Genomic DNA, 26869 nt, shown 5'->3' on the forward strand with positions numbered 1-26869 from the left:
TTTTTTTTTTTTTTAGTGTTTTTGTCTGGTGAATGCTTTACTAATATATTACCTCAATTGGAAACATTGTTATACTAGAAATATTGCTATAACGTTCTTATAGATATAGCATTGTGGAATCAGGAGAACAGAACTAAATTGAGAGTCAGGAAACTTGAATTCTAGTGTTGTTTTATCTAGTAAGTGGCATTATAATTTCGCCATCATCATTTATCCTGTCTATGCTTTAGGGCTCTCTGGCCTAAACTAAGTCATGCGCTGTTGTGTGGAGCCAAGGAGCTAATATGTTTCAAAGAATTTTATAAATTATCATTTCTATCTAAATCTGAGATTGCATTAGAGCTGCAGAAAAAAGGAAAGCCCTCTTAAGTGAATCAGTTACATTTTTTTTTCCTAAGGAAGTTCTGAACCAGTAAGTTAATTACCTCTTTTCCCTAGGGAATGAATCAGCTAATTATAAAGAAAGAGCCAAGGTCAAATTTAAGCCAATCTTCCCATTAGTCTAAGAGATGACTTAGTTCATCTCTTGCATGGGAGTAATGCAGGAGCTAATGTGAACAGTTTGACAAGTCTGGGAGCCTGTGCAAATAGACCTGAATGGACTTTTCAGAATGACGTAGTAATTTTATTGAAAATAATGTGCATTAATGGGCTGTCAGAAATACCCAAATGTCTGTCTTTCACATACAGATACTTTCTAGATTACGTGCCCCAATGACCTAAACAATTGGCATAGATAATTAAATTTTAACTATGTCTTTGCAGCTAGCTAATCCAGCTTGAAATCTGTGTCTCAATGTAGGACATATCTTTTATCAGAGATACTGGAACAAGAATGACTCTGTTTAAATAGGCTTAAGCATATTCCTTTTTAATAATGTTCATTCATAGTTTTATTGTTTGATTAAGAGTGGATCCTCATTCTGTCCTCCTACAATTGGCCTATCTTTGATATAAATGATAATTTTATGAACCACATTTTCATCAGTGCAATGAATCATCCATTCCTGGTTACCTGCCAATAGATAGTCATGACCTTGGAATAAAATAACAATTGGGAAAAATAATCTGATTTCCATATGTGATGTTGGACAATGTAAAAGAGTATAAAGTGTGCCCAGTCTCTAGTGCACATTTACTCACACATACAGAAATGAAGGAAAAATGCAGTTAATCTTTCGTGTGATATTATTTTTAAAGATTGGAAAAACAATGACTAAAAAGAGCAATTATGGTGTACCATTGTTATTGAATGTATTTTTAATGTGTGTTTGGGGTGGGGCTAAGGGTGGAAAGTTTTACAAGCTGGATATTTGATTCAGTGTGGAAAAGAATTCTGTCCATTTTTATTATGTTTCTCAAATATATTTTTTGAAATTAATTGGCTCTTCTACACTAAAAGAAAAGAAAAAGTAGAAAGAAAAAAGAATGAATAAGAAAAAGAGAAAACAAAACAAAAGATAACAAAGGAAAACAGAAGAAAAGAGAGGGAAAACAAATGAACAAAAGCTCCTGAATAACTCCCGAGATTGGTTTTTGGTATAGCTTATTTTAGCTTTGGTTTTTGTTTTACTGATACTGGTGATAGTGGTGGTGATGGCAGTGGTTGTTGGAAGGAATGGATTTACATTTAAATGTGATGTATCAGAATAAGTAACAACAGATTTTAACAGTGAAGATTTCAATAGGTAAAGATTTTGTAATTCTCAACAATTCATCCTTAATATTACATATTATTGAACCAAGCAGACAGGAAGTCACATGCATGATTCCAAGAGAGCTTTGGCTGAAAAGTATATTGACATGAGAAAATTAAAAACAATAAAAACATCAAGCATTTTGTGTATTTTTAAATCTAGAAATTTTAATAATTTTTCCTACAATAGTATTCTCTCGATTTTCATTTTTAAGGAAAATAATACAAGCATATTTAGCTTTTTGCCCAGTGTTATGCAGAAAATGCTCCTCTAAAACTAGATCTCTGTTATGTTGGCTGTAAAGATCAATTTCAAATATCAAGATCAATTTCAAATATCTATGCCATCCCATTATTTAGAAAGGGTTTGTCTGACCTTTTTGTTTTTCAGCTTTACCTAATAAAGTTGTTTGCCATGAGAACCTAATCAGGTAATGCATGTTGAAGCACCCAGTGTGGTGCCTAACTGGTGAACCCCGTAATGCCCGCTCCTCCTTTTGTCTTTGAAGATCAGTGCAAATAGCTAGTAGAAATTCCAGGGTTGTGAAACAGTGTGCTTGCCACAAAGCTGCCGCTGTTACTTCAAATGACTTCTAAAGTAATATACACTGACCAGAGTGATGATTTTCCAAGTGGTCTAAGAAGTTTGATAAATGTTTATGATGATTTAAAGTATTTTCAGAATTCACTTATAACCTGGGCTCCTAAATTTAAATACAGGTTATTTTATATCTATGAGAAGAAATGAGAAAATTTCAATAGCGTAGATCTGTAAAGAAAATAAAAACAAACTAAGGATTAGTTAGATATCTTCTCTTGGTTGGATATCTCCTATTTTTAAGTGTGTTTTGATAGTGGTAAGAGCATAATCTAGAAGAGAGAGCATATGTGTAATTTAAATTATCTTGGCTATCAGGTGGTGCTTAAGACATGCCTTTGCTTTCAGAAGGAATGGATTTTGTTCCTTGAAGCAGTTTAAAAAGTAACTAACTAAAGTCATTATGTATTATTTTTGTAACATAAATGTGTTTGGAGTTGCAAATATTATTATGTATTAGAAATGTGTCTACTCTGGTGTGATGTGGTCATTTCTCAATGCGGACAGGCGGGATCCTCAGATTTGCCTTACACTTCTACGCATGTGCCGGCTGCATTTATTGGACTTGATTTTGTATGTGGCTTTTCCAAAAAGTAGGCTACTTGAAATAGTTTCATACATTCATGGTTTTTAGCAAAATGAGCGGAAGACTTAGAATTCCAATTTGGAATTGTTGGTTTGTTTGTTTTTCTTTTTTCATCTGTGAAGTGATGCTAGCTAGAATAACTTTTAATTCTCAAAATATGATTTCTCTTTAAAACAAACACATAAGTGATATGACCTTGAATATATCAGACCTGACAAGATTAGAAGTCTTTTACATTTATGTAAAATATTATTTTACTAAGAATGTTAGTATAGACTTATTTACATCTATTATGCATAGCAACTACAGAGGCAGCTGTATATTTCATATAATTCTATGTGAGTCCTTTATAAGAGGCACAGTAGTGTGCCCTTTTTATGATCTTTGGATAATCTATCACCACATTTCGTATTTTATACAATGTAGCCTTAGAATTAGTGCTTTCTACTACTTAGCAACTAGTGGAAAATATATATAAAACCTTGAATCAGTAGAAGCAAGTCATGTCTTTGGAGGGATTTGCAAGGCTTTCCTCTTATCAAATTATCATATGAATGATTTTAGCTTAGAATTGTTGAATTCTATTTGACATTATATATGATAATAGAAATTCCCTCTTCGCTGGAATTTCCGATGCAAGACTGGTGCGGGGTGATTTGGAATAGAATACTTGGATTTTATGATGGTTTACTTTAAGCAGGACAATCTGTTTCAATAAAATCGCAGGAGGAATTTAAGGCAAAGGGGGTCATTTGGGTTTAGCCAACGTTTCATAATGCAGACCTTCAGTCAGGTTAATTTATCAAACTTATTGAAGTATGACTAGCATACAGGCTGTAATTTACTATAACCTTTGACTGTGTGTGAGCATGTGAGTTATTGATAGAGAATGTGCAAGAGGGTGATTAGATAACAGATGCTGTCCTCATGTAAATTGGGAAATTGAAGAAGTAAAATAACTGAAGTGTTGCATTTGCATGTAGTAGGTAGGGAGAATAATTACATTAAGAAAAAAAAAAAACAGCTGTTTTCATAGTGCTAGTTGTACCGAGACAAGTATATTTTTCCTTGGTATCAGAAAAGCTAGATCTTTTTTTAAAACTTACTAATCTCCAGCTGAGGAAGCATTAGTAATTCTGTTAAATAAAATTCACTGTTAATACTGTCTATTTAAGAGATTATATTTTAGTTTTATTATTTTTAAAAAAGGATTAAAATAAAAGTAGAACTGTTTTTGGTGAAACAGGAATAGGTTAAATTTCCCTTTCTCGTTGGACTATTATTTTAGTAAATAAAAGAAACAAAAAGAAAAAGAAAACCCAAAGCCTGCTGTAATTGTGGAAAACAAAGCATTGGATATATATAGTATCATTTTAAGAATGTGTTCTTTGAAGTTGTCTCAGAGGGTTTGATAATTTAGGTCTTGTAAAAAATTAGGATACTAAATAATCTGATTTCCTTTATGATAAAACTATTCATATGTATTTGTAATCTTAACTATATAAGTGTCAGTGAAACATGTTTTCTTCCTAAGTGTGATCATCTGTTTTACATTTAATCGGAGAAAATGTCTCCCAGTTTTCTGATTATAATGATAACATGGCATGCAAGAAACCAGAGCATGCTAATCAGACCTCATGATTATAAGTATCTAACTTCATGGAAAATGATTATTATGGATGTTCAATAGCATTCATGTGGCCACATTTCATGTTAAATTCCATTCTTAATACTGTAAAGTTATGCATTTTTAACTCGTTCATGAAGGAAATTTGGAAATTTTCTGACTTTGAGTTTTAATTCTCTCATTTCATTTTGCAACTTATACAATACAGTTAAAAAAAATTAGTCTGCATCGTTCCATAGAACACATTTTTAACTGACCCCTCCCAAGATGACAGTACCAAAAACTGTCGAGTGTATTGAATATTCATTTTGTTCTAGGTCTTGACTACCTTTTAGATCGCTTTAATTTAAAGAAAATAGAGCTTCGAGGAATAAAAGTTTTGTTTATCATAGATAGTTCAGAATAATATGATTTAATTTCCCCTTTGAAATAACGTATAAGTGATATTTTCTTACAAGCTGGCCTACTGAAAGCTAGATAAAAGAGAGAATATGTGTTTAACTTAATAATGAGATTTTATCATCGCAGTCTAATTATTTTTTAAGAAGAGATTAGTTCTCTGCTGTCTGTCTTTGCTTCCATGCTAGTTTTTAATATTACTCTTAAGATTTGATTTGGAAGCTGTCTCTTGAAAATAACATACTAAAGCTTTACTTATAACTATATTTCTACTTATGTGCAATGTTCGTAATACTATAAAATACTTTTTAAGGGGAGAAAACATTTTATTAAAATATTATGCATATATTGTCCTGAAGTAGAAGAATATGGTTATAAAATATTGGTGTCATTAAGGAAGTATAAGTTGGAAATGTCACAGATGTACGTAATGACCATCACTGAGGCAATAATATTAGTTTTTTTAATAGAAATAATGTCAACAGTATTCTGTGTATTTTTTTAACCACTAACTTTATCTTCAGATTTTCTCCAAATAGGCATTTCTGTGCTTTTCTGTTGAGAGCTGGGTTATGATTGCTGTGTACATGGGTAGCTGGCATTAACACAGGTGTATTTGAAATATTCCTTACTATAGCATTTTTCCCAATTTATCTTCTCCTTATTCAGTGAGCCCACATTATTCATGAATTTTTAAATTATTATTTAAATATACTTTCCAGACGTATTAATTAAATATTTAGGAAAATTTGAAAGATGCACAAGATGATAAAATTATAGCATATCAGATTTTGGCGGAGAATACGAGAACCCCAACCTCACCCTTCCATCATTCCCCATTCTGATGCCCTGTAGCAAAGTAGGAATTTTAACATTGATTCCTCAACACTTTGCTCAGTGTCTGACAAAGAGACACTTAAAAAAGGTTTTTAAATGAATGAATAAACTCAAATCTCCAGCAGATGTTCTTCAAAAGGACCATGTGTTTATTTGTGATATGCAGGAGCATATGGATATTCAGTAAAACCTATAGAGAGTAAATAGTGATAGAGAACATTCTTTATTGGCTGCTGATTGCTTATGTCTGATTTGAGACTTAAAAAAATAAGTAAAAAAAAAAAATTCTGCCCATTTCAGCCCTCAAAACCAACCTGTCACTTTTGCTTTCACGTTCATTTACTCCATTAGTTATCTGTTTCTTTTTCCCAGAAAACAGTTTATTTTATAGGTGAAACCCCACTACTGAAATGTTCTTATTTGTGTTCCTATTTTATCTGAATGTTGGATGAACTGTATTTTCCATTGTTACACATGGTTTTTTCCTTTGTTTTCTTTAAATGAATTGTTTCTAGAAAGAAATCTAAACCGTGGGTACTTTTTATTCAGCTTTCCTAGTGTTTGTGAAAACAAAAGTTGATGTTTTATACATTGAAGAGCTATGGGAAATCTTAGGTCGTAATAAAATTGTTTTTTAAAGTGAAGGGAAAAAAATAATTCAGCAGTGAAGGCGAAAGAGTATGCTTCAGTTTTCCCACATTTTAGCTCCAAAAAAAAGTTATTCAATAAAATAATGCCATTTTTAAGGAATTTTTCTTAGATTAGTTAATAATCCTTTCTCCTTTTTCCACTTTCTCCTTTCTTTTAACACTTTTTTTTTTTATTTTTGGTCATTTTCTCCTCTTTCTCCCTTTTTTCTTCCACCAATATTTATTTACTAGGTCTTCTCCCTAATGAGCTCTTCTTCAGGATAGGAGGTTTATCCTCGAGTTCCAGAAGTAAAGACGAATAGTGGAACCATTGCATTAATATTCTTGTCCCACCTCGACAAACAAATTCTTTATTAAGATGTAGATCCCTTCAGCATTACTCAGGGTCACTGGCTGGCCTGCATCCACCCTGTGCAGGAAGTGGAGAAGGTACAGGGTTTGACTCACTTTTGACCCTCAGTTTCTGACTCATCCAAACACTTTTGTGCAATACCCACACTGTACAAATGAATGCACAGGCCTGCCTTATGCTGATTTCTGTTTTTAAAAATGTTCCTTCCAAAACTGTAGCCTGAGGAATGTCCCTAGTGTTTGTTAAACAGATGAAATGGTTATATATTAGAGGTGAGTACTCTAAACCTTTATGTAGTGTGTATTTTCAAAATGGAAAAGAATTTGGAGCCTACTAGTTTATTCCCTCATTTTACAAACAAAGAAACTGAGCAATTCAAAAGTGAAGTTTTAGTGGTGGAGTCCGAATCTCTGTGGGCTAATTAAGGACCAGTAAACATTTCATATACCCAGCATATAGAAAAAATTAGAATTGATAGTCTAAAAAAGGAATATTTTTGTGAAAGTTATTTTGAATACCAATTTTATTCAATAAATTAGATAGTTTGGCGTGATGTAGTGTAAAGAATTGAAATCAGATTTACCTGCATATGCATCCAAACTCTGATAATATTCGAGTGAACTTCAATAACATAGTAAACCTTTTTTTAAAATCTGTCAAGTGAGAACAATAAACACTCATTTTATATGGTTATGGTAAAGACAGGTCTCAAATTCAAATAATCAAAACTCTTGACACCAGAACAAAGTGCTCCAGGTATCAATAAAATCCATACAGAATGTCTAGCCTCAGTTTACCCACTAGTGTAGCACATTTCTGCAACAAATTTTGGAAGTATTTCTAAGAGCTAGCACAATTTAATTGATTTGTGCTACAAAATAGCATCTTTTACTTATATAAGTACTGAAACATTTTTATTTTCTCTGACCATTTGAGATACATTATTAATATTTGGATCACACTTTAGGGAAGGGATTTTTCAGTAGCCACACTTTCAAAATGGTGTTTGATATAATTTATCATCAATGTCTGTGATGATTTTACGCTAAGAAGTAGGCTGTTGTAATCAACAGGACATTTTTGTAGTGAATGAGCATTTCTAGAAAAATTTTGAAGGACTTACATGTTTTTGGAACGTAGGACCCACAATCCTATGATCAGTTGGTGAAATATAATTTTTAGCACCGTGACTGACAAAAAGTGCAGAAAATTCAGCTTTCAAAAAAGTGGTTGTGCTCATTTGTTATCACCACCAGTTCCTTAATTTGGAGCAGTGTCAATCATTCTGCAAATGAGAGGAAATACTTTATATAATTGAAGTTTATTTGGGGACCATGTTATTATTTCCATGACATGGTACAATAGCTATATAATATGTTTCTGAATGAGAAATCATATATAATGCTGTGCAGTTTATTGATAGTGAAATGTCTTTCCTTTGTATGCAGGTCAGCAAAAAAATTCACCTCAAAAAGCACTTTCATTCTTAGATTCTTCTGTTAGATGTTCATTGTTGGCACAAAAGTTCAAGACTTAAAAAGACTTTTCTTTTAATAAAGCCAGACACTTGTTTAATACAAGATCCTCTAAATTTGGTGATGATGCTGTCTGTCATCTATTGAATGTCTTGTATTTCTTCACTACTTAAGTGCTGCTCTTATTGAGTTTTTGTGACACAATTTTTATGTTAAACTGATCGTGTTATGTTTCTAAATCTTTGCTCAATGGCAAGCATTTTTTAGTACTATATAGTAAAGTGTATCATACATTTTCAATAGATTAGCAATGTTTTAGAATAAATTTAGTATATCAGCAATATGAGGCTTGTTCTGGTGCAAATTATGTTAACTTTATTAGGAATTTAAAAAATGTTCAAATAAAAACAACTGAAGGTTAGTTTTATTTAGTGTAAAAAGACATTCGGATAATGGTGATCAAGTCTTGTTTCTAAAATACATAACTGAACTTTCTTTCTTTTTCCTGTTGTTTATCTTTTTTACCAAAGGGAAGAAAATGTTTGCATAGTAACAAATTAAGAAGAAATTATGTTTTGCTTAATAGGTAACTGGATAGTTAATAGGTAATTAGGTATAGGAGAAAATAGAGAAAACTTTGATTTCTTTTCTAATATTAGAAATGAACAGTTTGGAAGAAATCAATATAATGTGTATTAACTAAAGCATTCTGTGTTTTGGTAATAACCTGTTCAGTTACATACAAGTATTTCTTAGAAAATGAAGTGTATTATTTATATTCTCTTATATTTTGCTTGATATTTCTTGGCTTGCTGAATAGATTTTTTTTTTCTTTAATTTATAATTTGCATTTATCTTTAAAATTATCAAGACAATTTTCTCTTCTTGGCTTGAAGGCACTCATTACATCTGGTAAATGTACTATTTATTGTATTTTACATTATTTACATGATTAATTATAAATGTTATTATTATAAACATTAGCAATATAAATATTATATTTAGCAAAATGACATTCCCTCAATGCAAATTCAATTCAGTGAATATATATACAAGATAAAATCTGATTAAAGGACTTGTGAGTTTTCTTAGCAAAGAGGTACATAGTTATACATAATTACTCTATAAGGATGAAAAAACACTTGGTTATTGCTATTAGGATTAAAAGATTATGTTCTAACATTTTTCTCTCTTTCTTAGCTAAGGAATTATATTAATTTAAATGAAAATAAGAGAAATCAGTAGGAGGAAAATTGCTATGGGCGATTGTAGGCATGTACCTAATTGCTGTGCCAAAGATTTTGGATTTCTATGGAGTCAGACTGTCACAGCACAACTTGGATTTTCTTTGCATTTGATTGCTGGTTATTTCAATGAACTCTTCCAGGTGATCTTGCTGGCTAGTCACATTAATAAACTTACCTAAATCACTCCCCAGATCACACTGGCTTGATAAAAGAGAGCCATTACAGTTTCTTCTGCTATGGGCAGAGTCACATTCTTGAGTTTTAAATTTTGTTTATCTAATAGAGAACTTTCTCCATGGAGATATTTATCAATGCTGATTGCCTAAATGTACCTTATGGCACGGGAATCATCGCAAAACGAAGGCCTATAATGATTCTTCATCTCTTTCCTGGTAAATCACAACTTGGGGAGCTACTACAGTTTTTCTGATTTTGCTCTCATTTTAACAAGTCTCATAATAATAATAGTAAGCACTTACTGAGCACTTAGTGCATGTCAGCCATTGTTCTAAGCTTTTACATGACATGTATTATTGAATCTTTACAATAGCCTTGTGTGCAATAGGTGCTATTATTATACGTATTTTACAGATGAGGGAACTCAAGCACAGTGCGATTAATCACCCCGAAACTGAGACCCATTAAATAGCAGAAAAAGGATCTGAACCCAGTTTATGGGGCTTCAGAGCACTGGGCAACCACACCTGCATCACCTAAACTTCTTTAATACAAATCCTTAAAATAAGAGGGAGCAACTCTTTTATTTGAGAACAAAATTCATTGTAATTAAATGATTGACAGTGTTAGTTATCTACGACTGGCATGTAAAAGGATGGTCTGCCCCTCCAGATCACAGATCTAGAATGCCAAACACGAGTTTTGAACGTGGAAGGAAGACATGTGAGGTGCCTGCGGCTATGGCAATCATGTCTGTCAAAAACCAAAGGATTTCTTTCCTTTGGTTGGAATTCTTTGGTTTACTTCTTCTTTAATTAGCCTTTTTTAAAGGGAAATAGCAAGTACCTTTGACAACCTGTAATTTGTAGGCATTTTCAGATTAAAGTCGTGAGTTTCAGTGGCGAGGGCACGGGATTTGGAGTCAAGACTGTAGGATTATGTTTTGGCCCTACACACTAGCTGCTCTGTCTTTAATGTGTAATGCAAAATATTTTTCTTATTCGTTTGATCTATAAAATGGTGAACATTGTGATACCTGTCATATAGCATTATTACGAAATTGAATTAAATCATACATATGAAAATGTTTTAAAAATATAAAGCATATACAGACAGATATCATTTTTTAAAATTGAAAATCTTATGTTTGTAAAATAGTTCTTTGTTCCAAATGACATTTCTCCCTGCCTAGTAGAACAGTGAGATTAACACAGCTAGAGAGATTTTGAATTGAGATAATTTGTTAGGAACTTATTTACCCATTATTGATTTGAAGACACTTAATAGCATTTAGTATCTTCACATCATATTTGACTTAAACTAATATATGGCTGTAGTCATGAATCATTAAATAAACAATATGTGCATTATAGACTAAAAAGAGTTTAACTTTCATTGCATGGTAGTACACTGTTCAGTATGAAGCACATATGAGTAAATGGATATGTGAGTAGAAAGCAAGTTTTTCACTTTTTGGTGGGAGACTTTGGAAATCGATAGCTAAATAAACTATGTCCTTAGCTAAAACAACTAACATGTTTATGATTTTGATTTAAATTTCTGGGCAATTTTACTGATATCCTCTATTGTTAAATATTTGTGTTTGTGTGAATTGACTGACTCACTATGTCAGAATTGTTGAATTGGTTATTTGTTTATAGTAGTTTTTCACAAAACATAATGTCTCAGGAAGACTGAGTTTTATAGGGAAAAAAGTTGGGAAATGAAGCATGATTGATTTTCTTCCTAGTTAGTCATAAGACACAATAACATATTCAGATCTCTGAGAAAACTTGTCATAAATAAGCCTGTTTAACCCTGTTTAACATAGATGTTCTGAAGCATTTTTTTGGTTCCCCCAGAAAATGTTTTTTAATAAAATGTCTCTTAGCCCAGAACTGGAAATGCTGTTATACACATACAATCTGATGTTTTTGGAAGGACTTCTATGTGTATTGCTCGTCTGAACCTTCCACTAAGGTCACATTATGCTCATAGTAAGAATTTCATATGTGCCCATGATGATGAATACATTTCTTGATTAGACAGTTATCTTGGGGACATATTTAATGTCAGTTGGCCAGATTAAGTTCCTTCCTATTAGGCTGCTATATGATACAGACATTTATGTAATCCTCAGGGTTTTTATGAGGTATAAATGTGCCAAGTGTAAATGAGAGTTTTTAGGTTATACCACAAAATGCAGGCAAAATATAGAACAAAAAAATTCCTTTCATTGAAGCATAATAATAACAAATAATAACAAATATACGTACTTAACAAATCTGAGTTCATACCTCACACCACGTATTGCACTAAGCACTTTTGCAATATGGTCTCATTTAATCCTTTCAACAGCCTTTCGAGAGGTAAATATCTCCATCTTAACAGATGAGAGAACTGTGGTTTCTCAAGGATTTCTTAAGACACATAACTGTTAAAGCCAGAAAGTGAAGATAGGTAATTAGGTACTTTAGAATGCAAAATGACCATACATTGTAGCATTTAGAACTCAGATTCTGCTCCATATTGCTGAAAATTATTATGGGAAGAAAACTAAACAGGCTTTCTAAGGAGTAAAGACTGGGGAGGCACACTTTACAAAAAAAAAAAAAAAAAAAATCAGAGGCTAGTCTGAGAGGCGGCCAAAAGTCACTGACGGAAAACTTCTGGGCTTTGGCTGGAACCCAAACTCATTGCTCATATGTGGAAATTCTTTGGAGGCTCCTCTTGCCTTTGGAACAACCCATCAGAAATTAAATTACAACAAAGACCTTATACCTTTTACAATCTGAATAGTGAACCAATTGTTCCTTGCCATATTCTGTCTCTTTAAAACTGGGAGCAATTAAAGAGGAAGACAGAAAAGCCAAGGAGCAAACTGCGTAAGATATTCAAGGAGCAAACTGCATTCAGGATAAATATTACTGCATTTAGAGAATTCTGTGATGAGATGTGAATCACATATCAGTAAATCATTGGACAAATGCTTTTTGAGTGTTTACTCTGGGTAGGGAATAGTGAAGTCAAAAGGAAATAGCATTCATTGTTCAGGGAATCCAGAGAACTAGGTGTGTACTTCAGGTTTTGCCTTTAATTATCTTTGGATTAGTGGATGAGTCACCTCTTATCTACAGAGGCACCACAGCAAGCATTAAAAACAACTCTAGAGCCAGGGGCCTGATGTGAGCCCCGGTGTTCCCTACTTATTTGCTATGCGAGCTTGCTAAAGTCATTTAATTTCTTTGTGCCCTAGTTCTTGCATATGGAAAATAAAATAATAGTATCTACATCGCATCACAGGATTTTTATGAACATTCAATTAGTTAAAACATATAAAGTGTTTAGAATGGTGTCTGTGATGGAAGAAGTGCTATGTGCCAGTGATTATTATATTATTATTTTGTGGTTACTATCGTCACTACCATTTTCATTCTCTTTGAGCCTCAGTTTCTTCAACTAGAATAGTAGAGGGTGAAGTTAAATGATATTTAAATACATAATTTCAGGTTTATATGCATTTATTAAACTTAGAATGGAACTCTTCTAATGATTTGTGGGGTGTTTTATGAGTACAAAAAGTATGAAAATTAATACAGGCAGCAAAGAGAGAAACAAAACAAACACAAAGTTAAAAAATCTTGTGTTTTAGCAATCAAAGTACTTTTTATTAAGTATTGAATACTTCAGGATGTGGAGTTTGGATGGAAAGCAGGCTCTGAGTCTTTTCAGAAGTTGTGACATTTGAATAGGGATGATTAGGAGGTTGCATGCTGAAGGATATAAGCAAGGCAGTTGTTAATCATAGCAAATACTTATGAAGTACTTACTATGCCAATAATGTTCCAAGCACTTCACAAGTATTTGTTTGTTTAATCCTCGATTTGCAGATCAGGAAACTATAGCATAGAGAAGTTAAATTATTTTCCCATGATCATACAGTTGGTGAAGTTGTGATGTAAAGCCAGGCAGTCTGGTTTCTGAGTTAGTACTTTTATTCCCTTTGCCTTAATTGTCTCTGAAAGGCTTGAAGAAAGATATTACATTACTTGGAATACTTAGAATATTTAGTAATTGCATAGGGTTTTAGGATAAGGTGGATTAAGGGGAGATAACTAGGGATTTGAAGAAACAGTCTGACCATTATTTTAATAATCCAGATACAGGTGTAGTTGAGCAATTAGACAAGAATGGTTACCATAGTAATGGTGAGGAAGCTTTGATTGAGGGGGCATGGGGAATCAGCCTCTTTGGGTCAAGGACCTTTTTGAGAATCGATTAAACTGTGAGGTTTTCCCCATAAACTTGTGCAACATACAAAATTGCCACAGAATTTCAATAAATTCACAAACTAATTTATTTGATGCTTTACACAGCGTGGTTTTCCTCCCTTGTAATAATTGTATGCTTTCTTAAAAAACTGCGGTTTTTCTTTACTTTGTGTTTGTTTTGTGTTTTCTTTTGTTAATCATCTTTTTAAATAATTCTCTTTCTTTAGATGCCTGTCCTTTGATTACCAACTTTTACAAAATATAAATTTGGCGAGTTCTCGGTGACCTAATCAACTTTGTATCCTCCCTGAATGAATGTACCTAAATAAATGATTGCCGTGAAATTTCCTGTAATTTTCTTCCTTTGTTCCTTGAGTAAAATGGTGGTGATAGACCTTGCAGCCAGTATGTAGTCTCTACAGTGATCTACATTGTTCTGTGTTTGTTTATGAACATTTGTTATTTGAATGGCCGTATCTTGGATGGGAATATTATTTGCATTAAAAAGAAAAAAAGAGCAATCCTATTTTCAAAAATGCAGCTGAAATGGCCTCTTGTGGAGAATCGTATTCAAGATTCTGTCTGCTTCTAGGACAGACATTTTTGTCTCTTGTGCATGGAAACCCTTAGGGTAATTAATAGTCTAGAGGTAAGGGAGTTCAGAAGAGGTTTCCTTACTGATTATCCTTTGTTTTGTTTATTATTTGGTGTGAATGATAATTGAGTCCCCCTGGGCTATGTGAGGAGTAAGCTTTGCCAATCCCTATGAGAAATTGCTCTAGTAAAATTCACATGCTATTTAGGATTTTGCTTTTTATAAAAAAATACAATCTAACTTGGCAACTTGTTGAGCTGAACTCAAATTTATCTTCCTCAAGTGATGAAAACCAATTGTTTTCTTTCTTTCTTCTTTTCCTTTAATTTTCTCTGAACTTTTATTGCACTTTGGACTGTTGAAATCTCCATTGCAAAAGTATAAATTATTTTTTTGTAAAATTATTTCTTTGTACAAATGTAAATATTCTCAAAAATAATGATAATATGAAGAATATTGTCAGAAAAACAACTTCATAGGTTTCTCTGTTTATTTAGACTTTAGGCTTATAAAAGGATATTATTGTTAGTTTGTATTTATGGAATCAGTAGAATTTTTATGACATCTTTCTTTCTCTAGTCTTTAATGTATATATTCTACATATCATTTCAAAAAACATACCTACCATCTAGAGTATTAGCAAATCAAAGACTATATTGAGTTTCGTTAAGAATGTCTGAATGTACTCTTTGGGGAATGAGGACTTTTTTTTATGATTTGAATTTTATTTCAAAAGGAATGGACAATATATAGAAACCTTTGTTTGTGTGCTATGATCATGGGGGGAGATAATTCACTGAGAGTGAAACTATCATATCAGTGGATATAATTGTTTTTTAAACATTAAGTCAGTTAAAAATTCTATTTAATGAGAATATATCAAAACCGTGTTACACCTTTTCCTCTTTGTAACAGTGTGTTGTCTGTTTATCTAGATTAAGAGACATGTATGAAATGTGGAATGTATACCATCATAAACACCATGGATAAGCCCTGATATTCCCTAAGGCTGTTGTGAAATATGGAACTGTATACATGTATGTTCGATTATGCCAGACCATCATCCTTTTCTCTTCAATTTATTGAGAATGGCTCTATTTCTTTCCTGTGGAGTAAAGGGCATAGATTTTGTGGTGAGTGTTCTCACCCTTGCTCAATTTCTTTTTAATCTCTCGGGTGAGTGATTGTACTATAGTTGGTGAGGGTGATGGGAACCAGAACTCTGAATAAGTGGGATATTATTATGTATCAAGGGACTTAAAACACACACGCACACACACACAAGAGTAATATACAACAGCCGATTGTGTGTTTGTGTGTGTGTGATACTTTTGTTGGGACATAGCCTAGATCTTACATTTTACATTAACTTGGTGGTAGTTCTGCATTTAATCATAATTATTTCTTGAGTGGGAATTTAAGGCAAGGAATGATTTTAAATAATATCATTAAAAAAAATACTATATTTCTAGTCTGCCAGTTGTGAACTCTGCACTTATAACTTTAACAAAAACACTCATAGTGCTGCCTAAATGACTCACCATCATGCCTAAATGAGTGTCTTTAATTTGGACAGTGACAAATTTATGGAACTGAAGCTTTTTGGATGTTTTGGGGAAACATAACCCAAAGTCATATATCACGGGGACGACGTTGCTCTGTTATTGTATATGTGCTTAGCGTGAGTTAGATAACCTAGTTTTTAGCTATTCTTGGCAGCTGCATTTCACAATAAATTTTTCATTTGTGTTTACTAGTAAGATTTGGATTTGCTCTGACTGGTAGTGATAATTCCTCAAGCAGATACTAAAAAGAGGAGAAAGGAGGCCTTTCTCCTAGACTACTTCTAATACTGAGAGTTGCTGAGAAAGTGACAGTCTAATAAGTCTCAGATATCTCAAGTTTAACAATAAAAAAAAAGCATTTTTTACTGACACATTCTTCAATAAGTATATATTAATAGCATTCTTAGAACCTAGAAAAATGTTCTTTTTAAAGGAAATATTTGAACTGCTTTCTTAAATTTTATGGGATAGTACCTTATGAGTACTTACTGTACTGATGCAATATTATTTTTTTTGTTATTGGGTGCCTTTTACATCAGAAATAGTACATTTCATTGATAATCCTGTATGCATATATGGGATTAAAAACATTTAGTACTTCAAACTTTTTGTAGTGATTTTTTCTTCCTCTCTTTTTCAGTTTTCTTATGCTCACTTTTAGATGATATCTGTTTTATCTTGGGGGTGGGCCGCTAGCTCCCACCCCACCACCTGGCATCCATGGTCTCTATCTTGTAATGAGTACTTTAAAAGAGACATTTATTAAATGAAGATTTCAGTTTCTGAGTTATTTTGGCTATTGGCTATCTTTTTTATAATTACACACTTTTAGATCTGAACAAGGCCATTTTTTTCCTACTCTCTCTTCTTAAAGAACTTCTAGTACCACAGGAATTTTACTCATATTCTGAATGAACAAGGAGAAAAAAAAATGTTTCTATATTTTTTTGACTAATTCAAAAACACATTGATTGAATATCTATCAAATGCCTAGGCAGTGGACTAGACTTTCAAAGGAACTTGATTGTTAATCGTTGTTGTACTTAATTATTCTGATGTTTTTTGAGTTGTGAGTATCGATTGGCTCATTTAAAGAGTGAAATTTGGCATTATCTGTAAATTTTCAGTTGACATAATCCTGGACCTCGTTATTTGAGAATCTCTTTTATGCACAAAATGTGCTTTATATGAGTGGAATATTCTTAACAGTGGCTTTTTATTGACAAAGGCAATGCAGTCTTTTGCAGCTTTATTATGAAATTGGCTATTTTCCACTTGATAGATTAAGAAATTCTTGTTTGATTTAAAATCAAAATTGATATACATTCTAAACATAAAAGAAAATGAAGTTTGAAAGGATACAATTGTAGGTGGTATTCACTAAAGCATTCTAATATTTTAATAGATGTGTGAAGATTATGACTTGGGAAGTATATATTTGAGGTACTAAGCATTGGGACCTCACGTATGCTTCTTTATTATTCATATGAGTGGGTAGTTCTTAGACACGGCGGACCAGAGGGAGTGGAGGAGAGCAGAGGTGGTCCTCAGAGTGGAGCAAACAGTGTAAGCGTTACTGAAACCTGGAAAGGCCCAGAGGACCTGATGTTTCTCTATGAAGCCTGTGGAGAGTAAGGAGCACAGAGCCAGGGCAGGGGGAATTAACTGTGCACCTGGGAATTTAGCTCCTGCCCTTGGCTTTCAGGAGGGTGACTCTGAGGCACAATATTTCGATCTTTGTTTTACTGTGGCACATAGATATAAGGCTTTATGCCAAATTTACTATTATTTTTAAACAAGGCTTTTTGCCAAATTTACTATTATTTTTAAACAATCAGCTTTCATATGCAAACACGGTAACGTCCTTAAATTGCCACTTATGATTTACATTATTTGATATCATTTGGGACATAGATTTGCCATTTCATCAAGACCTTTCAAAGAAGAGAAAATGTATTCATTTAAAAAAAATTATTCTGATGCCCGTAGGTGTTTTAACTGCAGGGGATGGGGACTGTGGGTGGGCATGTGGGCATAGAAACAGTGTGGGCAACTAGAAGCTAAATGATGAACTTGAAAGGAAAGAGTAGTGTGTGGGCATAGATTGATTTTTTTTTAATATCAACTTACAAGTTTAAGATTGAAGACTACGAAGGGAAATATATTTTACAGGTTTTCTATTTTTAATACAGAGATTTCTAAAGTTTATATTTATTAAGGAATTTCTGATCAAATAGTTCCGATAAGATTAAATCTTTGCTTTTATTTCATGTCTTAGGCCATGGAGTTGAGGATTTCAGAATGGTAAAATGTATCTTGGGTTAAATAAAGTTTTAGAATCCCTGGATAGTCTTCATTTCTAAGAGATAATTATCATGTTCAAAGGGACCTGTTCACTTGGGAAATAAATCCATGTTGCCTTCAAGTATCTTGTTTGTTTCTTCATTTTAATCTGTTCCTATGATATTTCTCCAGAGAAAAAGAAAACGTTTAAGACCAAAGATAAATAAAAATTCATCTGTTTAAGCTTATCCCAGTGAGTAGAATTTGATGCATTACTGTAAGTTTGCTATTCTAGAGATTTCTGTAAATACTATTTGTTGAATATATTGCTGTAATCACTTCATCCTGTGCTGAGATCCAGTATAGTTGGTGTACCTACTTGTATAACTGAATATAGCTAGCTATATATTTTTTAAGTAAAAAAGTACTATAGAGTAGACCCTTATAAAACAACACATTTTCAATTATATTAAATTAAAATATTTAAGTATTTAACTTAAATACTTAAATTAAAATATTGGATATCTAATTAAAAATTTTAGTTTAAACATTCACTATTATCTATCAAAACCAGTAAATATAATTTTACTTCTATCGTGTACATGTATAAAATAATTTAATTGGCATGACCCCCATGTTAATTGCTGGACTTGTGCATGTGTCTTCTTTTATTAACAACAAAAAATCAAATCTTATTTAAGTTTTTTTAATAATGCTGAAATATTTGAAACTTAAAGCTTTTGTCAGTCTTTCATGTTAAATCATTATTACATAATTTGTTATGTAAGCCACTTTTAATTTTTCTACTAATTAAATAAACTAACCAAAATATCAAAACTTCCATGGAGTTTTGTGATAGAAGTGCCTAAGACTACATGTGAAGGTGGTTGTGGCCCGTCACCTATTCCTGTGCCCTTGAGTCCTTAGTCTCAAGAATGCATAGTGACTAGAAAATAAGAAAAGCTTTACATGCAAAGGGTAAGAAGTAGCTATATATCAGTAAGTATGTTAAAAATGAAAATAATTTTGAAGTTTAGATAATAAAAGAGACCCTGATTTGTACTATTAAGTTCTCATTTTCACCTATTAATTATTAATCTTTTGTCATTGGAACAGTAATTCCTTTAATTAGTGTCTGATCTTTCTTAAAGAATTGCTTGTAGCACATTTCTGATTTAGATTCAGAAAGTATGGTGTGTATAATAAATATTTTGTAAGCCGAGGGAAAAAAGTTCACTTATTTTAATAAATGTTTTGAGTACCATAGTGTCCTTTTATTGATACTTTTGGAAATAGTGCATACAACACCATTATGCTACATTTGCATGTAAACATTAAGGACAACCAAATGAGGTGTTCAGTTTGCTAGTGAAATGATCAGTGCACAGATTGTGTCTAATAATTGAGTTCACTGAAGGTTCAGTATTTGTGTGGTAGTATTCAAAGGGTGGGTAAAGAGATCTCTGTTAAGGTGAACAAGGTCACCATAGCAGTAGGAAAAAGCATACCAGTAAATTAGTAAATTGGAGTTTTATTTATAGACCTACTGTGAAGAATTTTTTTTTAGCTTAAGTAGGACTGGATGTTTCTGTTTACGAAATTAATATTCGACCACATGAGATGGGCAAGCATGTTATAAATTGACAGGCATTAATATCGATAATGAAAGCCAGAGATGTTTAAACAAACAAGTGAAGTTTATCTACAGGAGTAGCATAAATAGGACCCTAACAAATAAGTTCCTATAGTTTTTCTTGGAGGCTGGCTGTGGTTGATTTTTAAGCTCTCTCTCCCATAGACAATATGGTTTGCGTATCTTTGCATATAGACATTATATGCATGAACAAATATGTATCCCCATACTGATAGAATTTTTTAAACCCAGAAGAATATAAGCCAAGCCTAACTGCTCAATGTTTCAACCCAAACAAAATTTAGTGAAAAGTCACTAATGTTTCCTTTTACAGATCCCGTCACTCTTTATTGAGAATTAGGATCAGAGTTCACATATTCTAATGACTGATGATGGAATTACTTCTGTATATTTTAGCTAGAATATTGTATCTTACAATGAGCATGTTCTATTTTTTATTACTTATCTTAAAAACAGAGCCTCATCTTCTGGAGTCATCTGAAAAATTAGATATTTATTATATACTTTAAACAAAAGAACTGTGCAACTACATCTAAGAGTGTCTATGAACACAGGTATAACCCTGAGAGGGTAGAGAAAGAAGTTATTCTTACTGCTTACATTGTCTCCTCCTTTTTTAAAAAAAACAAAATTTTGTTCTTCGCTTTTGCAGTTTAACACTTTTCCAGATACTCAAGAAAAAAGTAATAATTATACCACATGATAAGCTCTTCACAGTCTGGTCTGCTTATGTTCTCCATCGCTTACTTCACGTTTTCCCTTCTCGTAGCCTACCATGGAATACAGAGTATGGTGGATACTTAATAGGTGCTCGATGATTGATTGGTTGGTTGATATGGTTTGATGAGAATAGTCGTTTGTGACATATACAAGTGTCCATGGGGGAGTAGATGGAATGCCAGTCCGTGGACGTCAGGCCAGAATGTGTTTTAAGTTGTGTCTGACATGTGATACCCGTAAGCTGTTCTCTTAACATGTGCTGACATAAGTTACTTAGACAGTCCTTGTGCAGACAGTAGCCACATGAAATATGGGATGAGAGCTGTTTCTGTACACGTTCTGATTACAGAGAGGGATGATATAAACGTGTCTGGACTTGCAAAGACATTGCATCTGCTGTGGTTGATTGACATTGTGGAGCTTGTTGGGGGGCAGGGGAAATTAAACTGCCTGGTGTCTTATATGCCTTTACTTATGATATAGGTCAGTGAATCCAAATATGGACTTCATATTAGTATACCCTGGGTTTCTTTAAAAACATGACACTTCCCTGACCCTTCCGGTAGACAATTTAGATCAAAATCTCTAAGGTTGGGCCTGAGCACCATTTGTTTTTAAAAGCAATTCCAATGTGCAGCCAGTTTGGCGATAGTTTGAAGCTTTATAGGAACCAAAGCTGGAAGAGAAGAAAGATTAAAGAATTAATTTTTACTCACCCTGTTCTCATTTACTTGTTGGGAAGGATGTAACACTGTTCAACAATAATCTAATAAGAAGCCATTTATGCAATTTTAAAAGTTCTACTGGCTCTATTAAAAAAGTAAAAGGAATAGGTGTAATTAATAGTAATAATACATTTTATTTAGCCCAATATATCCCAAACTTTATTATTTCAATTTGTAATCAATATAAAAAATTAATGAGATTATTTTACATTCTTTTGTTTTTTTTTCTTTATGTCGTGTTCTAACTCCAGTGCATTTCATAGACTTTCAGCACATCTCAGTTTGTAGTAGCCACTTTTCAAGTGTTCAGCAACCATACATGTATTGTCACTTCCATACTGGATAGAGCAAATCTGGAGAGTGAAGTGCTGGAGTACAAACCAGGAAACCTAAAGTTTAGCGTTGGTTTTGCCACTGACCTTTGACCTTGAACAGTTCACTTATCCTCTGGGCTTTAATTTCCTCTTTAATATGAGGGGACAGGAATCAGTCTAAATTTTGAGTTTTCTAATTTTGCTCCAAAGAACCCTTAGATTTTTGTGAGCCATCCTAGGGGAGGAGAGAGGCAAGCAAGCTGCTTTAGGCTCTTTTTCCCTTTGGATATCCTTGAATTTCCAGATATCATTTTGTTTGAGGGAAAAAAAACAACAAGTTTGTTTTAAAGCAAAACAAAGTTTTGAAAAAATCACTCGGCTAAATGTTCTTAAGTCTGTGATTCTCTCTTGTCAGCATTTATGACAGTTACTCCAGGAAGAGGTCAGGCGACTGGTATCCTGCTGTTCCTCCCAGTGAAGGTATCACCATGACAATGATTCTTGGATATTTCCTATCAAATAGTAGGAATCCCCTCAATAGTGGCTAAAGTGGCTCAGATTGGAGGAACAGAAATCTCAGATACTCAGAGTTAACAGCAGACCACTGTGGTTACTGAGGCACACAGTGGTTGTCTGAATCTGAGAGAGCCTAGATTGTAGGAGGAGACCCCTGACTCTCTCTGAGGGGTGGTCCCATAGTCCCAGAACTAAGGGCTGGGAATACCCTGTCTACAAGGCTTTCTGACTTGGAATGTCTTTCTCTGCTGGTGAATGCATAATTGACAGCAACTTCAAAAACTGGTATATAGATGATAATAATGGAGACACATGGTTTTGGTTCCCAGACTCGTAACCTTTTTCTGTATCAGATAGATGAAATCTCTGGTGGCAACAACAAATAGAAAAGAAACAATACCATATACTGTTCATTGGAAATCAGTCTCTGCCAGATTTCCACTGTCAGTCATATGGGAACATGATCCTAGCCTAGTATGTTGTTTGCCTTTTAAAGCCTTCAGTGGTGGTTTGTCAGGAGTCAATCAAGGACTTACATATCCAAATTTTAGCTACTCGCTGTTGTATTTGAGGGGAAAAGATGATGTTGAGTGGGAATTGTGAAGTGGAGAAAGCTAAGAGGGTTTCTATTTTTAGAATGCTTCTAAAATATCTATTGTAACACCATATCCAATTTTATTGTATCAAGCATAGCTATTTTACAAGTTAATGAAAAAAATGTTTACTAAGCACATTGTATTCTTTGGTCTAAGTATTTTTGCTCAATATTTGGCACAAGTCTGCATGTAGGACTCTAGGTGAACAGAGAAAGCAAATAAATGTGACCTTTGTAAGGCTGGTATTTTCTTTATGAAGCCAAAGGGTGCACAAATACACAAATATTAGCCTACTCTTATTTTTGTGCCAGAATACTTCTCTCTGGATGACAGCATCTCTGTGTTCGATCTTCGACATCATCGCTGCTCATTTTGGTTCCCTGTGTGCCTTACCATCTGTTTAACTGATAAAGGGTCCCATCTCACCAGTGTCCCTGTCATCCAACTGAAAACATTGCCTCTGATTGGCCTTTTTCCTCTTCTCATTCCTGTTTATTTGGAACCAGCGCCAATATCTCAAAGCAGGTGGCTTTACCTTAGCCAATTACCTTAGGATTAGCAATTACTGGAAGGTAAGAGATTGGCAATGAAGGATGGAGCATCTGTTATTGCAGTGATCTTTGCCTTGGAGAGAGTCTAGGGACTTAGAGAAAGTCTAATGCATGAAGGTGATGCCTCCTGGGGTGCTCCCTTTTGGCATCTCACCTTCTTAAATGCTTGGGCTTTTTTAAGGTTAATATTCTAGTCTATCTTAGTTTAATAAAGCTAGTTAGTACATGAGTGATAGAGACCCAATGCTTTTATCTGCCTGACAGTAAATCAGCCTTCGATGCTCCCACATTTCTTGTCTGATGGTTCTGCTGAGTCACGTAAGCCTTCATAGTTGTCCAACTCATATCTTGGGAAGTCACTTAAAGAAAAATCAGCTCTCGTTTTTACCCCACGTGTCTTTTTGAAGTTTCTCCCTTTCCATCACCCCCTGTCCTCAATCTAGGGAATTTCGAGGAGTCACCAGGTAAGATTTTTTTTAAAATTTCAAACCATATGTGAAGAACTAAGTAAAGTAATGTGACCATCAACATGTTTTCATGTTTTCTTAACAAGCATATGTGTTAGTTAGGCAAGAAAAAGGGGGAGAGGACGTGGTTTTATAGTGTAGCAGTTAGCACGGCTGCCTTACACGTGGAAGGTCCTGGGTTCGCGCCCCAGTGGAGCCACGGTCCATGCTCTACAGCCATGCAACCCTGGATAAGCCTCTGACTTCTGATCTCAGAAGCTAAGCAGGGTCGAGTCTGGTTAATACTTGGATGGGAGACCACCTAGGAAGACCAGGTACTATAGGCATAAATAATAATAATAAAATTTAAAAAAAAAGGGAGAAAAGGCAAAAAAATCTAAGTGCCTTAAGTCTAATGACCTAATTTTCTTCTTTTTTCTCTTAATCAAATTCTTAAATTTTTTTTTCTTATTTCACACTATGCTTTGGCATATACATCTTGTCTTTCATCTTACATCATGTTTTTGATTATATATCTATTCTAATAACAGCTGCCCCTGAATAATTTTTTTAAATAAAAGCAATATTTTAGGAAACACCTCTCAGTATTCGTTAGAATTTCAATTCTAAAATGTGATTTGCTCATCACTTTTTAATTATTAAGCACCACTGTCTTAAGTACTTTCTGGGAAGTAAACTAGTGCAGTTGTTAAAACAGATACACTGGCATCGGACTGCTGGAGGTTACACTCAATGGGTCTACGTATAAATCTCTATGTGATTATCTTGGGCAAGGTGCTTAATATTTTTGAGTATCAAGTTCCTCTCTCACAGTAATGTTACGGGGACTAAATAAGTTTATATATAAACACATATACATATGGTTTACTCATCTTACAACTTTACTGTTCTGTCTGACTTTATTACCCAAACATTGCCTGTCATAAAATAAACACGCTCTATGTGTTAGTTACTACTATTACTGTTTACTTTAGTTATTATAACAATCTTCAGATAGATATAATCCCCACTTTACAGGTGAGGTAACAGAAAGCGTAGGAGGTGTTTTAACTTGTCCAGAGTCATACAACTGGTAAGTGAGCAGAGAGCCAAGGCTTGTCCCAGGTTCATCTGACCCCGAAAGCCATATGCTCATCCACTGGGTCTGGCCCTTCCACTTCATTCTGGCAGCATAGTTAAATAGATGTGCTTGGATTGTTAGGAAGTTCAAACATGCATCCACTAGTACAGGTTCATTTCCTGATTTTTTTTCTCTTAAGTAGTTATTTCCCTTGCATAACTAATCTGTGCTATTAGATTGCACAAAATTTCTTGACCTAGTTCAACCATAAATCTTGCTGCTTTGAGACACTTTTAGGAAGTAAGAGGACCAGGATTATCCCTTAATATCATTTTTTTTTTAAGAGCAGAATCATCATAAGGAAATGTTCTTGCGTATGTAACATAATGCATGTGGCAGATGAAAATTACATGAAACTGCTTTTATGCTCCTTCCAGATGTTTCTAACAGACTTGAATTGTCCAGTAAATGAACCCTCATGTGAAATAGAAAAATAGTGAGTTTCCTTCACCAAAGGGCCTTTTTGATCATTTATCAGAAATTTAACCTTTATGATATCATCTCTGCCCATGGACTTGGAAATGTCCTGGCCCGTTATAGGTGTTTACTGAACCTCTCCCCAGTGAATGAGTGAAGAGAAATGTATTCACAGATGTGAAGAATTGACAGTAGCTACAAGAGAGCTTCTTACTGTTAAGAAGGCATGGCAGGTGTGGAAAAGAGAATGGTTGGTTCTAAGTCTGAGCAGTAAGTGGAGTTTGTCATCGTTTCATATTCCTAAATATCTGTGTCTCATCCCTGACATCATACCGTCCCCTCACTGTTCAAGATGTTCCTTCAGTACGCACACGTACAATCTTGATTTCCTGTTCATTATTCTGTACGTTTTCGCCTTCTTGCTCTCAGAGTCCTGATCTCTCTTTAAACAGCGAGTCCATCAGTTTACTCAGAGATGTGACTCAAAAGGCAGATCCAGACCTTTTCCCATTTCTCTAATCCTAGTGGAGGAGCCTGCTTTGTAATGGAGAACCATCTTTGCTCAAGTTGGTTATGGTTGGATCTACAGGAACTATTTTCTTTTGCTGAATTGATTACTGCTTAACAGATACAAATCTTCCTTTTTGTTATTAACTCAACATCTTCTAGATGCAAGAGATAGTACTAGACAAATAATAACTGTAAATTTCTTTTCAGCTATCACTTTCCATCTAGAATCAAAGAGTCTTCCATTCTTGATAACCCTTGATCATTTTAATTTGGGAAACTTTCTAAATACTGTAAATAGGTGGTTAGTGATAAGGATAGATATTTAGTGGTTTTATTGAATTGTTTGTTGTTCACTTTTGGCTAACGTAAGAATTTAACTTTTTCTCTTTCAGCTGTCCCATTTCCTCCAAGTCACCGGCTTACAGCAAAAGAAGTGTTTGATAACGATGGGAAACCTCGTGTGGATATCTTAAAGGCACATCTCATGAAGGAAGGCAGGCTGGAAGAGAGTGTGGCATTGAGAATAATAACAGAGGGAGCTTCAATTCTTCGACAGGAAAAAAATTTGCTGGATATTGATGCACCAGTCACAGGTAAGTCTTGAGGATGGAGACTGCCTACTTGTACCCATACCTTGCTATTTTTAACATCAAATCAAAAGTCCAGTGAGTCTTAAGAAAGCTTATCATCCCACTCTTTTATTGTCAAACCTGTACATTAAACCAAAGATACTCTACATATATACAAATATTTGTATTCCATGCATTACATGTCTATAATATTGTGATCTAAAAAGTGGCATGCAATTTAAGATGAAAATATTCCAAAGCAATGTTTTAATTAAGAAGTAGTATTATTTGTCAGTGAAACTTACTGGTACAGAGAACATAAGATACTTATCTAAAAAGATTAGACCAAGTA

At 33.7% G+C, this 26869-nt stretch overlaps 1 protein-coding gene across 3 annotated transcripts in view; it reads left to right on the plus strand.

Moving 5' to 3' along the window:
- Nucleotides 1-26869, plus strand: part of PPP3CA (protein phosphatase 3 catalytic subunit alpha) — a 310822-nt gene that overhangs the window by 132743 nt on the left and 151210 nt on the right. For 2 of the 3 annotated variants that reach the window (XM_023531395.1, XM_011361515.1), the window contains exon 2: nt 26341-26541. In XM_023531395.1, the coding sequence (XP_023387163.1) occupies nt 26341-26541 (201 nt within the window). Of the gene's footprint in view, nt 1-6956; nt 7018-26340; nt 26542-26869 lie in introns of those variants that run through there. The other variant, XM_023531396.1, reaches the window with a different exon arrangement.

Source organism: Pteropus vampyrus, unplaced genomic scaffold, assembly GCF_000151845.1.
Source record: "Pteropus vampyrus isolate Shadow unplaced genomic scaffold, Pvam_2.0 Scaffold67, whole genome shotgun sequence".
NCBI lineage: Eukaryota > Metazoa > Chordata > Mammalia > Chiroptera > Pteropodidae > Pteropus > Pteropus vampyrus.